The 15,928-nt window shown below is 32.1% G+C and overlaps 2 protein-coding genes across 4 annotated transcripts; one reads left to right on the plus strand and one right to left on the minus strand.

The window, feature by feature from the left end:
* Positions 1 to 1,441: 1,441 nt before the first annotated feature.
* Positions 1,442 to 7,563, plus strand: LOC133819288 (mitogen-activated protein kinase 15). Of its 3 annotated transcripts, none has more exons than XM_062252485.1 (11): positions 1,442 to 1,699; positions 1,875 to 2,193; positions 3,018 to 3,426; positions 3,544 to 3,671; positions 3,794 to 3,853; positions 4,784 to 4,933; positions 5,033 to 5,188; positions 5,266 to 5,477; positions 5,860 to 5,961; positions 6,059 to 6,219; positions 6,795 to 7,563. In XM_062252485.1, the coding sequence occupies exons 2-11, from the start codon at positions 2,170 to 2,172 to the stop codon at positions 7,088 to 7,090; spliced, it is 1,698 nt and encodes a 565-aa protein (XP_062108469.1). In that variant the 5' UTR covers positions 1,442 to 1,699; positions 1,875 to 2,169; the 3' UTR covers positions 7,091 to 7,563. The 3 variants fall into 3 exon arrangements, with proteins under 3 accessions (XP_062108469.1, XP_062108470.1, XP_062108471.1); XM_062252486.1 differs by having other exon boundaries at positions 1,963 to 2,193; XM_062252487.1 differs by having other exon boundaries at positions 2,066 to 2,193.
* A 294-nt stretch (positions 7,564 to 7,857) lies between these two features.
* Positions 7,858 to 11,428, minus strand: LOC133819289 (BTB/POZ and MATH domain-containing protein 2-like). Its single transcript, XM_062252488.1, has 4 exons — positions 10,723 to 11,428; positions 9,931 to 10,279; positions 9,123 to 9,399; positions 7,858 to 8,263 (listed from the first exon to the last, which is right to left on the minus strand). The coding sequence occupies exons 1-4, from the start codon at positions 11,130 to 11,132 to the stop codon at positions 8,082 to 8,084; spliced, it is 1,218 nt and encodes a 405-aa protein (XP_062108472.1). The 5' UTR covers positions 11,133 to 11,428; the 3' UTR covers positions 7,858 to 8,081.
* Between the last annotated feature and the right edge of the window lie 4,500 nt (positions 11,429 to 15,928).

Consider the following 15,928-nt stretch of genomic DNA (forward strand, 5'->3'; position numbering starts at 1 on the left):
GCCTCCGTTAGTAAGCAAATTATGATTATATCCATATTGGGCCCGGATTAGTTCGGCCCAAGCCTAGTACACCAACCTGCCTACAAATAGGACCAGTTGTGTATTGTGAAGAGGATCGCAAAATTTTATCTTGTAAGCAATTACTCTGCTCAACTTGCAGAAAGCCCCATTGTAAAAGCTATCTAAGCCCTAGTACAATAGACTCGTGGACTAAGACTCTTTAACGCCCTAACCACGTAAAAAACCTTTGTGTGATTATCTTTAAATCTTTTCTTTTCGCTATCTTATCTTTCATAATTCTAATTTCCGAAAAACTCGGTAAACAATTGTGATGAAAAATAGAACCTAGGTTAAATGAATTGCATTCTTATGAATTTGTTGCCTAAATTAACCTGTTTCCATAAAGTGTAATGTTTTTCCTATGTTAAATAGATCGCATGCTTAATGAGTTTATTGCTTGGTAAAAATGGTTAATTAAGAATGCTTAGCTTTAATTAATTATAATAGGGAAACCGAGACAATTAAATGCTTAAGTGTTATCTGCGGGGTTAATAGTTTAATTGTGAATAATGAAATATTATTTATCTTTGTTGATAGATTGATTGTTGAAGGTGGAGACTAAATCTTGACTATTTCATTAAAATTGCAGTTTCCTTAGTTCTTGAATCGTTACTCTTTATTCTTCATTTTATTTTATGTTTTAGTCTTTAAAAACTAAATCATCTAGTTAATTTCTGTTTATTTCTTATTTTGAATAATATTTAAAATCATACTCGTTGTAAGTTCGACCCTTATTTACCGCTATACTGAAGTAGCTGTATAAGTGATTAACATTAATAATTAAATTTGATACGACACCCGATATACATCACACATTTAATAATCATGTTATGTTCGTGTTTCTCTTAATCGTGTCGTGTTATAATTGTGTCGATACGAATACGATATGTTTACACGAATTGTCAGCCCTACCCAAGGAGCAACGCTTATGAACTTTATAATTTGTATCCAACTCATGCTTATTTTTTATTAAATAACAACAACAATAATGATAATAACAATATGATTATTAAAAAATCTTTTTCCTATAAAAAAACTATTACAAGAATTTCCCTTTAAAAAAAACTTTACAAAAATGCCTATTTTAAAAAAAAAACTAAATATATAAATAGATTAGAATCATGTAATTTTTTTAGAGCATTATTATAGGTACCATTGGTACTCATCATCACACATTAACTTGAGACCTACATCTGTACTAGTATAGTGTTGAGCACCATAATACCTCTTTTGCACATTAATGTGTTCATTACTCTTTTTTTTATGAAATAATTTTTTAGGGGCAAAATTGTCATTTCGTAATTAAAACCCAAACTTGTATTGATTTATTATTTATTTTTCAGTTTTAATTAATAAATATTTTATTCTTCCTCTTGTTGTTTTCTCTCTCTTCTCCATGTTGTCTGCTCCAAACCTCTAAAAAGCATCCAACTTGGAGTCCTGGATTCACTCTCTGAGGTCCAAATGCGCTTTTAATCCATAGTTTTTTTTTTTTTCCATTGCGATCTCAAATTTCAGCTATTGAATTCCCATTTTCACCTCAGAGTGTCTCACAAGTTTCCACAGTATCTATTCATAAACATATATAAAAGTAATATATGTTTTGATCGAGATTATCGCTTTCTTAGATCCTCCGAAGGTATTTTTTTTCCCCTCTTTTACAGAATAATAATTTAGCGGCACTACTTAGAAGAACCCGTAATCTTTGGTAGTGTGATCTGTAAATGCTCTGTTTCCAGCTAAATGTGTTTTTTAGCGACTTCCGCCCAGTTTTCTTCTATCTTACGAATTAAGTCTAACATTTCCTGTTTCAGCGTATAGGGTATCACTTTAGTCCCCAAATCTCTATTGGGTCAGCCTTAATTTGGTCTCTAAACATCTCCATTTCTCATTTTGGAATAGGGGTTTCCATAACTTTTCATCTTCATTGACTTGTGATTATAAATTAGTTCTGATCAATATATCTTCTGGAGGTGATTTGGATTTCTGGGTCATTGAGTTTCAGTGAAGTTGGGTTACTTTTTGCTATACGGGTTTGAGTCATCCCATCCAAGTGTTGGATGCGCTTATTGGTTGATCGTTTTGATGCTTTGAGCAGCTATTGATAAGATGCAGCCTGATGATAAAAGAAAGGTAACTTTACTAAGTTAAATGTGTGTATTTACTTATTCTTTTTCTTTATTAGTTATTGAAACAGGATTAAGTAGGTGTCTAAATAAATCAAATTATTGAATCGTAACTGCGATTCAAATTTCTCTCGTTAAGTCATATTTTGAAGATCTACGTTTCATTTTTCTATGCTGTTTTGTCCATTTGTATTCAACCTTTTGTAATGGATTGCCATATGGCTATCTCCTAACACGTTCTGCCAAAGACCCCACTGTAGTGCTCTTGTCATGTAATAAGAATTTGGTCTTTGTTTTGTTGAAAACGCTTCAAGTTTGAATTTGATCTGGATTTTGAATGTCACCTTCTCTATGGATGGGGATATAATTTAAAATGGTTTGACTGGGCAAATGGTTTCTACTAAATCCGTGTTGTGTATAGTTGGATTATTTTTTAATGAGGATTTTGTAAATCATAGATTATTACGTATCATTAACATTTTTCTACTCTTTTCCTTGTTGACTTTGGGAGTCTTTTAATCTGTTGATTTTCTCCTTCCTTCTCGTGATATTATATTTCTATGTTTGTATTTATATTGTTAGAAGTTTGAATAGTTTCCTTATCACTTTAAAATTTGGATTTCAAATTTGAATAGTTTCTCTATCAGTTTAAAACTAGGATTTCTCTTTATGTGTAATCTGTATATATGTCAATATATTTAATGAGTATGCCATAATTATTGCTTTCTCCTTCTTAAAAACCTATTAGGTTATCCCGATTGTTTATATTGTGTGACAAGTTTACTTAAGGTGTCTCGTTAATTGGATGTAATTTTCTATGACATGATGCAGTCAACTGCAGAAGTGGACTTTTTCACTGAATATGGCGAGGGGAGCAGATATAGAATAGAGGAAGTAATTGGTAAAGGAAGCTATGGAGTTGTTTGCTCTGCATATGATTCGCATACTGGAGAGAAGGTTGCAATTAAAAAGATTAATGATATCTTTGAACATGTATCTGACGCAACTCGAATCCTTCGCGAGATTAAACTTCTTAGACTTCTTCGCCATCCAGACATTGTGGAGATCAAGCACATTCTATTGCCTCCTTCAAGAAGAGAATTCAAAGATATATATGTTGTGTTTGAACTCATGGAATCTGATTTACACCAAGTCATCAAAGCTAATGATGATCTGACACCAGAACATTATCAGTTCTTTCTTTATCAGCTTCTTCGAGGTCTCAAATACATACACACAGGTGATAGTCTTATGCTGGGTTCTTTTGTACGTCCCAATTTTCCATTTCTTCAGTGTATTTATTTAAAACAGCATTCCAGTTCTGATTTCTTGTTTTCTTGTTTTCATGGTCTTGTAGCAAATGTCTTTCACAGAGATCTAAAACCAAAGAATATTTTGGCAAACGCCGACTGCAAACTCAAGATCTGTGACTTTGGTCTTGCAAGAGTAGCTTTTAATGATACCCCCACAGCTATATTTTGGACAGTGAGTTCTAGCTCGATCAACCAGTTAGCTTTAGTTTTTAGAGGACCATATTTTAAAAAACAAAAACAAAAATAGATTAGATTATATTCTTTAAATTGTTATTCTAATTTTTATATTCCCAGGACTACGTAGCAACAAGATGGTACAGGGCTCCTGAGTTGTGTGGATCATTTTTCTCAAAGGTTCAGAAACTTTTACTTTTCACTTTCTTGGAAGTAATTTTAGATTTTGAATGAAATTTGACATCCACAACAATGGTCATTCATACTAGTTCTTGTGATTATTTGGGGATTAACATTAAATTTTTATCTTAAAAGTCATAACAGTGAATTTCGTAGTTGGGTTATGGTTGCTTATTTTTTATTTATATTTAGGCCTTTTTATGACAACATTTAGGCTTCATTCTAAGGAAAAGAGTAGGGATCAGTTTGGTAGAGTTCTAGTTTATGTAGCTTTAGCTATGTTGTGGAAAAATTTGCTAAAGAATGAAAGTGTTTGGTAAATTATAATTAAAAAGTGTAGTGTTTGGTAAATTATATAATCAAATTACTACGTAAAATGTAAATATAAAACTTGTAATATATAATAAATTACATTTTAAAACATGTAATATATATAATTACAAAAATATATAATAAAATAATTGTTTTTAACTTTTAAATATTAATTAATTTTGTGTATTTTGGCAAAAAAATAATGATTTTGTGTATTGATATTGAATTTCTTTTTTATTTCAAATATTTTTGTTTTAAATAATTTATGCTATTATGAAATAAATATATAATATAATTATAGATGCCAGCCTTAGCTGAGTAAATTTTTTAATAAGTTGTTTTTTATTATTTTTTACCAAACAGTGTTAAGCTTCTCTCTCTTTTTTTTTTTTTAAAAAAAAGCTTTAACAATCCAAGAAATCGGCATCTCTATTATATGACTTGTCTTAATTGCACAGATTCAGCCTATATTAGCTTGAGCTCATCTGAAATGCTTTTTCTTGTAAACGCAGTGACTTCGTTTTATGTTTTTCTACTAGTCTTTTGGTCATTCACGTTGGGTAAGACAAGTGAAATTTAATACTTTATTACTCATTATAATCTGTGCTCCATTTTCAGTATACACCAGCAATAGATATATGGAGCATTGGGTGCATCTTTGCAGAGCTTTTGACTGGAAAACCTCTTTTTCCTGGCAAGAATGTTGTCCATCAATTGGATCTGATGACGGATATGCTGGGAACACCTTCTGCTGAAGCGATTGCCAGGGTTTGTGACTTATTCATTGATGTTCAACTTTATTGTTTGTCATTGATTATGGAGTTGTTTCTGCCTGCAGTAAAGATTTAATTAAATTTATTATAATAGGTAAGAAATGAGAAAGCCCGGCGTTATTTAAGCAGTATGCGGAAGAAGAAGCAAATTCCTTTCTCCCATAAATTCCCAAATGCAGACCCACTCGCTCTTCGTTTGTTAGAAAGAATGTTGGCATTTGAATCGAAGGATCGGCCTTCTGCTGAGGAGGTATGTATGTGCGGAGTGAATCCATTTCACTTTCAGTCTTGAATGTTGTCTTATGACATGAAGTTTTCTTCTTTTAGGCCCTTGCCGATCCCTATTTTAAGGGCTTGGCTAAGGTGGAACGGGAGCCCTCAGCGCAACCAGTAACAAAGATGGAATTTGAATTTGAGAGGCGAAGGATTACTAAAGAAGATGTGCGAGAGCTTATTTACCGTGAGATTCTTGAGTACCACCCGAAGATGTTAAAGGAGTACTTGGAAGGATCAGAGCCAACAAGCTTCATGTATCCAAGGTATTGTTAATTTTTTATTGTGCATTTGACATCGTTAGTTTCTTGCACCACATGCTATCCCATTCATTGCTGTTGCAAACACAAATTCTTATGTTGATGTATATCCCTTGATTTGGGAAAATCTTGTCCAACTTTCAGCCCAATATTATACACCTTCCCCCTTTTTTCCTAGTATAGCTTCCTATGTGTCCTGCTCAAACTCAGTGATCAATAGGGGGTACCCCCCAAACACACACACATATACGAAAAAGAAGTTTTTGGACTAAAATTCTTCTTTTTTTCAACACAAAATTCTGTGCACCAATAGAATATTTACTAAAAGTTTCATTATTAATCACATGAAATTTGATTATTACTTGCAATTTTTATTTTTTGTTGGCAGTGCTGTTGACCATTTTAAAAAGCAATTTGCTTTTCTTGAGGAGCACTATGGGAAGGGTGGAACGGTTGCTCCACTTGAGAGACAACATGCATCTCTACCAAGGTTTGATATATGTGATTGCAATTGTCTTCGTTTGTGATGCTTCTTTATGCTGCTTTTGATCCATCTTTGACATTGACATGCCAAAATTTGCATGTAGGGCATGCGTATTATATTCAGATAATTCAGTGCAGAATTCAGCAGGAGTCACAGATGACCTCGCAAAGTGTAGTATTAAAGAAGTTGAGAAGCCACAAGTGGACAGGAGTTGTGGAATTCCTGGCACTAGGCTTCCAATTCAAGTTTCTCAAACCATCCAAGGTTGATAGTTTTTCTCTGATTTCCATCAACCTATCAGATTTCAATTATGTTGGTACTTTTTTTTTGCCATGTGATCTTGCAACGACATTTTCTTTCAATTTTTCCCCATTGACAAGCACTGTTGTGTCTGCGCAATCCTTTACCCTATGTTTGGTATGGTGGAAAAGTGAGAGGAAAGAAAATTTAAGACATAAAAGTGGAGAGAAGGTTAAAATGAGCGTGTTTGGTAGGAGAGAAAAATGGGTGGAAAAGAAAAGTAAAGGGAAAAAATGGTGGTGGGATCCACCAAAATCTATCTTTCCAAAAGTGGAGAGAAAATAGAAGAGACAAAAAGTATCTTATTAAATTACCAAATCACCCTTACTAATAATTATCAAAATTAAAATTATATATATAAAATAGTAATCTTCATAACAAAATTTTCTTTCCTTCTTGTTTACCAAACAACATTGAAGAAAAACATATTCTTTTTTTTCCTTTATATTTTCTCTCTACATTTTTCCTTCTCTCTACCAAACAGTGTTAAATTCTTTTGTCATTCTTGTTCCTCATTGTATACCTCATTTTTGGTGCAGGAGGAGCTGCAAGGCCTGGCAAAGTTGTGGGTTCAGTGTTACGATACAACAACTGTGGGGCAGCCGCAGGTACAGAGGCTCTAGAACAACGGAGGACAGTCAGAAATCCATCTGTTCCAACTCAAAACCCTGCAACAGGGGTTTCGTATCCTCGAAGAAATCCCCCAGTCTGTAAAAATGAGAGGGGAGAAGATGAAGGAGTTGAAGGTTCAAATGGAATGCGAACAAAGCCACAATATGTCATGGCAAGAAAGGTTGCAGCTGCCCAAGGTGGATCTGGAAGTCAATGGTACTGACTTATTCCTTTAGATTTCCACATCACATAACCAATGTACAAGGGTTGAAGCTCTTAACTGGTCTAAACAAAACTATGATGTTCATCCGTACCATATTGCCCAGATGAAAAGTTTCCAGGCTGTGAATCCTCATGGTGAAAGTTTTAATCTACAATCTGATATATTATGTATTTGCTAATTTCAAGTGTAGGAAAGATTAAACGGATCATCTATCTTCATGGCCCGGTTTGCTCTATTTTTTGGATCAGAGACAAAGTTCAATACAAAGGGCAATGTGAGGAAAGGCTAAACTCCCCAACTAGCCTAGTTCTCTGCTTCTTTTTCACATTCTTTGCAAACTAACTCATGTTATTTTTACAAATGGTTGTACCGTTTACAAATGTCGTCTTCCACTCAAAAGTTAAAGGACTTGATTATGCTATATTTTGATTTGAAAGTCAATAATTATCTTTGATGTACAAGCAATATGATCAGGCTAGCACTTTGCTGTAATGAAATATGACCACTAGTGATGTTTTCAAGTACATTACTATGAAAATATTCGTCCAATGACATTGATAATACATGTTACTATATTTGACAGAATGAAAGCAGCTCATAAATGTATCATATATGTAAGAATACATATAATATTCCTAATAGGGATTATTAAAGCTACACTGGCCATTAAATTCATGATCTACTTTTCCTATATGATATAACTTGCAAAAAAGGTTTGGGGCAAAGCCAAGAGACAGAAAGTCATCAGCTATAATGAATGATTAGGCTAAGCAACACAAAACTGCACACAAATTTACTGGGACAATATGTTCTTCACTTGATACAACAAAGACGACAAAACAATATTTCACAATTGGAAGCAAAAACGTTACAAGAAAACTCATTCGAGCCACCTTTCTTTTCAAATGAATTAGCTGTTAGTAGAATGAAAAATGTGTAGATCCTAACAAGCTCTTTTTAATGTTGCGGCCGATGACAATCTTACTTGGTATCAATACAACCTCGGCTTCACTCTCCTTCTGTTAACATCACTGCCATCAAACAAAGTTAACTTGCCATATCCACAAGTAATGACAGAATGCTCCCCAATCCTCGCAACATATTGTAGTAACTCAGTAAGAACAGAAGGGCAACTCTCCTTCAAGTATTCAAATCCATCCGTTTCCATTACAGCTGAAAGTAACAAAAAAAATGTCATTTGGCGTCTATTTGTTCACCTCTAAAAAAAGGGTAAGCAGAAACCCAAAGAATGAGAAAGAAAGTTGAAAGGCAATAGAAAAAATAATAATTCACCTAGCATTCTAAGATAATTCTGTTTTCAACCATGTTTGTGTGCATATCAAGAACTAAGGAAGTCACACATAAAATACTTGCAAATCAACAGAGTTATGGTCCATTATGGGGAAGAAGTTTCCTTATTTAAATATCTCACCATATATAGCTTCAAATCTAACTTTCTTTCTAAGAGCATCTCCAACCACACACCAATTAATAATTAAATTTTAGTCAAAATAGTTATAAAGCTACTATAGCTAGTCATTTTTTTTGAACTTCTTCCAGCCATGCTCTCTATTATAGAGAGAGATTATTTTAATAATTGACATAATTAATTATTTTATTATCTTGTATTTATATTGAATATATCTGCTGCCAACATTGCTTTTATGTCCTTCCTTACTAATTTTTATTATTAAAATAATATGCCATTAATTTGGCTAGCCTTTCACACTGGCTATATTTGGCTAGTCCAAGAGCAAATTGTTATAATAGCTAGGATGATGGGGTTATGGTTGAAGTAGGATTATGGTTGGAGTAGGAAAAAGCTAAAAAAGTGTCATATCATTTGCTAAAATGACTAATTTTATCAAATGGCTAGTGTGGTTGGAGTTGCTCTAATGTTTAGATGAATAAGAATCATTTAAATTGCAGATAGTACCTAAGTATAACAGATCCCTTTCTAATATACACAAGTCATTCATGTCATTTACAAAGCATTGCAACATTTAAAAGCATAATGGTCTAGGAACTCTACCTTTTAAGTTTTCAGGCAATGCAACGAATTTAAGACACACATCTTTCAACTGAAAACAGTGGTGTTGCTCTGCCAATGCTAATGTAGTTGCAACAGTGTTTATAGAGATATCCTCACAAAGTTTAGCCTCACATAGCAATCTAAGCCTCTCAAGGGCATACCGATCTGCCGCTGCAAGGAGATGCTGGGCCATCATTGTAGAGGCCCATTTTGTGTTCAGACCCACAAGCTCTTCCATGTCAGGAAGTGCATCCCAATATATGAAATGGAGCAATGCCTGCACGTAGAATCCCAAGACAAAACAAAAGTTAAATCAGAGCCATCTTACTCGTTCACAGAGCTTATAAAAATGTAACTTAGCAATCTTTTTCTTTTATTATTATTATTATTATTATTATTATTATTATATATTTTTTTTTGGGGGGGGGGCAGAATTGTGATTAAAGGGAACACACACCAAACTTAGAAACAGGTGGGGATCACACAAATTTAAACAAACAGCAAAGTGACAAGGCATTGTAGAGTATGATGCATCTCCCCAATTTGACATGCCAACAAAATCAACATCCTCTTTCTTCCCATTCCAGTTTAAATATGTGGCTAAGGATCATCTAATAATATGGAGAAAAAAATCTTCGTCCAAAGTTTATTGATAGCATAACAAATACGATGCTCCTACTATTACAATGTTCCATTCCGAGTCACACTAAAATAAATTATAAACGAGGAAAGAAAACCACAGAGAAGAATGGTATAAATAACATATAGTACATCCATAAGAGAGAGAGGGACAGAGAGATGATTAAACCTTAAATACTGGCGCCTCTATGTCTTCTACTTTTATGTGATGGGTGTTCTTATCCTTCAAAGGACCAAAAAGTTGTGCTCTGAACACCGGAGAGCGTGCTGCTAGCACTAACTTGTGAGCAGCAAATACTTCCCCGTCAACTTCAAAACTCACATCACTTCCCCTTTCACTTTGTAAAATATTTCCAAAATGTTTACTGATATCTGGAGGCGGCACTGCTATAGAGTATACCTTCGGTCCTTCTGTGTATGACTTGACAACGCCAACACAGCATTTTATGGAAAGACAGTCGTCCTTAAGGTAGTCTGATGTCTCTAAAAGACTTCTTTTGAAAAAGCGTTTATAACCCCTACAACATCCAAAGGAAAAACGTAAGAAATAAAATCAACAACTGAAACAATAAACACTGGAAAATAGCTACGTACAATTTGAACTGTACGAACATTGAAGTCCCCAATGAAATAGGGAAAAAATGCTAAAAAGAGAAATCTAAGGCTTTGACAGAACACAAACATGTCGTGGTATAAGTTCATTAGATATTAACATCCAAAACATATAAATGTTGCAATTTTGGAAGCCCAAACGAGAAAGCACAACCTCAATTGAATCCAGATGCTTTAAAATTATAGCAGATAAAAATTCAAAGTCCAATTCCAAGGTTCACTCACAAGAAAATTTAACAAGAACATTACAAAGCTAATATTCTAAGCTAATTGCATCATTCAAATGTCATATCTACTATAAAATCAATGAAAATTACTTCCAAATTATAAAAATTCAAATGGTACATACCACATGCTTCCACGGTATTTAAGCGTATAGGGACCACTCTCAAGCGCTCTCTCAAAATGGCTATGCACTTTGTGTCTTCCTCTATCGCTCTGATCCAACAACGTCAACTCAAACAAAGCCCGTACATCAGCGCCCTCGCTAGCCAGCGCGATGAAAAGCGAAACATACGTGGCGTTATCTTCGAGGCTCTTACCGTCTGGGTAAAAATAAATAGCCCAGGCGTACCCACCGACCATGAAAGTATCGGAAGCTATGTACTTTCCGATACCCATACCCTTCGCCAATGAGTAGCCGCTGATCTTAAAATCGTGAGACCCATTTACGGTCTCAGTGAGAGACGTCGATGTGGTGAGCGGTGAGAGATCCGGCGAGGGCTTTGGGTATCCTCTACACCGCTTAATTGTGTCCATCAACAACCCAAGGACCAAATTCAGAATCTGGGGTTTCTTATTATCCTTTATAATCAACTGGGTCAGATTGAATGAGAGAATTGGGGGTAGAAAAATATTTTCAATCTACGGATTTTCTGAAATTTTGACAAAATGGGTGAATGGGGATTTGAAATTGGATGAAGATTAGAATCTATGGAGGTTAGGGTTTTTGACTTTGGGAAAGGGGAATTTGGAAAGGTTTTGGGTGGGAAGATAGGGGAGAGAAGCTTCGTCGGGGTGGAACGGTGGAGATGGTGCAATAACGGTGGCTGTCTTTTTATTTTTAATATAATATATATTTATATATTGCAATATGTCTAAAGATTGAATTATTGTATTATAATTAAAAAGACGAATCCCCTTAAAAATATGTGATTTTTTTTTCAAAAAAAAAAAAGTTAATCTATGGTTTTTTTTTTTTTTTTTTAAGAATTTTCATTTTTTATGAGTTTATTTTCCCATATTTTTGTATAAAAGTTGGTTTAATCAAATTTGGAAGAGTATATTTATAATTTGATTATTATTTTCTTAGGTTATTTGTTTTTTATATTGTTTATATATTACTAATTTTATATTAAATTTTTCTTTGGTTGTTTTGCAAATTTTTTTTTTTTGTAATATGAATTGTTTTTAAAATTATTATTTATTTATTATAAACATGTTTTTTTTAAGATTGTATATTTTTTTTTCAAATCCTGGGTAGGGTAACCAGTTACTTGATTGATCTTAAAAAAAAAAATCATAGAGCTAGGTTAAATAACATGCACCAGGAGGGGTAACCAGTTATCCTGAGATGAGTAACTTTCTGCCATAAGAGGGGTAACTAGTTACTAATATTAAATATGAAAAGAAACATCAAATTTGAAGGAAAAAAATAGAAGAACACTTCATTAAAAAAGGAAGAAGAAGTAACTATGATTTTAGTAACATAAGTAACTAGTTACCATGAAGAAACCATAAATATACACACACCAGAACGTAAAAGTAACCAGTTACCCTTAGAAATATACCCACAAAGAATGTGAAGGTAACCAGTTACCCATTCACGTTTTCATATTTTTATTAGTTTTATTTCCAAATGTTGGTATTCCTATAAGTGTTACAGTAAAAAGAAAATGCTGAAAAAATTGATTTGATTTTTTTTTACATATAGTGGAAAGAACTATAAAAAAAATTACAATAATAAAAAATATTAGAATAATTATGTAATGTTAAAATATATGTGTGAAAAAAATGAAAAAAAAAAAAATAGAATGAGAAAATAATAAGTACAAAAAGGAAAAAAAAAAACAAAAGAAATGATGAATGAAAAAAAATAGATGAATAAATAAGAATGAAAAGAAGAAGAAGAAGAAGAAAAATAATGAAAAAATGAAAATAAAAAAATATATGAATGAAAAAATTGGTAGAAAAAAATGAAAAAAAAATGGAAGAAGAAAAAAAATGAAAAAAAAGCTCATATGTGTGAAAAAAGACGAAAAAAAAATAGAAGGAGAAAATAAGAAATACAAAAATGAAGAAAAAATATGAAAAAAAAAACAAAACAATACAAATGAAAGAAAAAAATAGATAAATGAATAAAAATGAAAAAAAAAAAAGAAAGAAAAAATAGAAAGAAAAAAAAAAGAAAAAGGAAAAAGTGGAAGAAAAAACAAGTAAGGAAAAAAAAGATAATAAATAAAAAAATGATGAAAAAAAATTACCTTCAAAATTAAAGAAAACATAACTATGATACAAAAATGTGACATTTTCATATTTTAGTTAGCTACTAATTGTGTTTCCCATACTTTAATTTTTTCTTTAATAAATTTCCCATACAAATTAAGAAAAGTATAATTCTCATATTTTTGCACATTGATGGTATAAAAGCCATATTTTTGAAAAATTCCCTTATTAATATTAATGGTAATAAAAGTATTGGAAATTTCTAATGTTGCGGCTTCAAAAAAAGATACGGGTGAGGCTATTTATTTTCTCTATCCGTGAACTATTTTCGATGTGATTTGTTTTATGATTGTATATATTATAATTATTTAGAACATTATGTAATTTTAAGAAAATTTTAAATAATTTACAGTATATTTGAATTTAGTTTTCGGCAGTGTAGATTATTCATAATTTTTTAAAAATTTGTAAAAATCTCTAAATAACTACAATATACATGGTTATAAAAAAAATTATGTCAAAAACCGTTTACGGATCATAAATTCAAAAGAGCCCCACCGATAGGGCTCTTTTTGAAGCCCCTACCGTAGAATCATCATCATATATATATATATACCAATCCATTATGCTTCAAAATGTGTTATGGAATGTCCATTATGATTAAGAAGGAAGAGCTTTTTTTTTTGGGTGTTTTTTTTAAAGGGAAGATTTGGTGTTTTATAAGCTGTAATTTACTAATTTACCACCTAAAATATAATCCATAATAAGTAATTTTGGATTTATGGAATGTAATCGTAATTTGTGGTTTTTTCTGGAATTGACAAATATGATTCAATATTAACTTTTATACTACCATACGGTAATTTAAATATTTATACGACAATACTTTTTTTTTTTACAAAAATACGGTCTATGCTACAAACCCATTCACGAACACCAGAAGCTTTGCTTCGATAATCAGCCACGGCAGTATCCAGCGAGGGAAGATCTCTATGAGCGCCGATGAGAGAAGATCAACGAAAGATCTCTATGAACATCGGCAATCAAGCTTTAGAAAGAAAAAAAAACAGTAATAAAATCAACAAGAAGATCTTGATCCAACAAGGGTAAGTAAATTCCCAAACGACAACATGTTCCTCAAATCGCCATAAACACTGGTGAGCAGCAACGCGAAATCAACTATCACCATCAAATATCACTAGCAATGGAAAATCAACATCTTCAGCCACCTTCAAGCCATCAATGAAAATTCAACAAAAAAAATAAAATCAAAAACCACTTTTCAGTAAGATTTGGAAGCAAAGATGGAAAAAAAATCAGAAAACAACTTCAAATAAATGAGGTAAGAAAGAAAATATAGTGAAAACAGAGGGATTATTTTGAAATTTATATTTATCAAAACCTTTATGTGGTGTTGTTGTCGGGTTATTTTTGTGTTTATACTACTGAACCTGTGATATAATATGTATAATTGTCCCTGAAAACATTGTAATATTTTTTTAAAAAAAACTTAGATTATGTACCTTTAAGATAATAAAATCCAATACCAATTATGGTACAAAGTAAAGAACACTGGATGATAAAAGATAATTATATTGATTTCAAAGCAAATGAAGTATTTATACCGAATGATTGCAAATATGAAGACCTTGTTGAGGAATTATATCAGTAATGGCAACGTAGCCCATAAACAACGACCGTTCAACTATAGTATCAAATGAAATAATGCTATTCGCCATTGATAACAGTAGATGGCAACAATCTCCTTTTTTACATGAAACTGATGAGATATATAGTTACCTCAAGATCAACTACAAGGCAACGTTTTCGTAAAAATTTAAAGAAGAATAAGAGGGAATAAAAGAAAGAGGTGGAGATAGAGGTGTGGGGCACGAGCAATAGAAAAAGAGAGAGAATAAGTTGTGTATCATTAATAAAATCTTGACTTATCCCATTTAAAAATTAATAAAAAGTTTCTTAAACAGTAGGATCACATTTTTTATAATTTTGAACCTATAAAAAAAAACTTAAAAGCTTAAAGAAACTAAACAATAACTAGAAAACTGAAATGAAAACAATTATTAAACAACATCAAAAAGTAAAAATAAATAGTAAGCATCACAAATGTAATCTGCATAAAAATAACATTAAGACAACTAACAAATAATACAACATAAGCTTAAAAGCAACAACACGAGAGTCAGAGGTTTATTTGCAAATGGAGAGGTAGAACTAGATCTTGACCGAGTAGTAACCATAATGAAGATTATGATATCAAAAAATTATATTTATCTCTGAAAAAAAGGTTTATACCATTTTGGACCTTGTGTTTTGTTTCATTACCTGTTTGGACCCTATGTTTTTTCAAATTGCTTTTTGGACCCCGTGTTTTGTAAAATAGTTCTAATAGACCCCTAAACTCAATTTTGATGAAAAAAAAAATGAATATAACAACACAGTTGTTAGATAGAATGATTGTGATTTTGTTATGAGTTGTTAATTTTTGGTGAATTATTTGTGATTTTAGTTAAAAAAAACTTTGATAAAAATCGAGTTTAGAAGTTTATTTAAACCTCTCAAATAGACAAAGATCCAATTTCGGGTCATTTCTTGGTGAACATAATCTGCCATAATCTCTTCGATCCCTTCATTTATGTGCCAGAATAAAGAGAGATTTAGTAGGAAAGGGGAAGAGACTTTTTTGTATATGATAATCAAAGGGAGTAGGAAAGCAGCAGTAATTCTTTGGAAAAGCCCGGTTCTCTTTGTCTTCGAGCTTTCATTACTCAATCCACTGTTTCATTCCTTCATATACCTCCCCACCAATACATTTTACAAAACACGACCTTCCAAAAAGTAATTTATCATAACACAAGGTCCAAACAGGTAATGAGACAAAACACATGGTCCAAAATGGTATAATTAAAAAAAAGGAAGATGGAGAAGATAAATAGAAAATAATATGGAGAAGATGAATTGAAATTAAAATGGGTATTGTGTATTGGTTAACATGCAAGAAAAGAAAAGGACAAAAATAATTAAAATGTGTAATTTAAAACCTCAATTTCTCTCATAAAACATAAACCGAGCGCATATATATAAAAATGATA

This window comes from Humulus lupulus, chromosome 2 (genome assembly GCF_963169125.1).
Source record: "Humulus lupulus chromosome 2, drHumLupu1.1, whole genome shotgun sequence".
Lineage (NCBI taxonomy): Eukaryota > Viridiplantae > Streptophyta > Magnoliopsida > Rosales > Cannabaceae > Humulus > Humulus lupulus.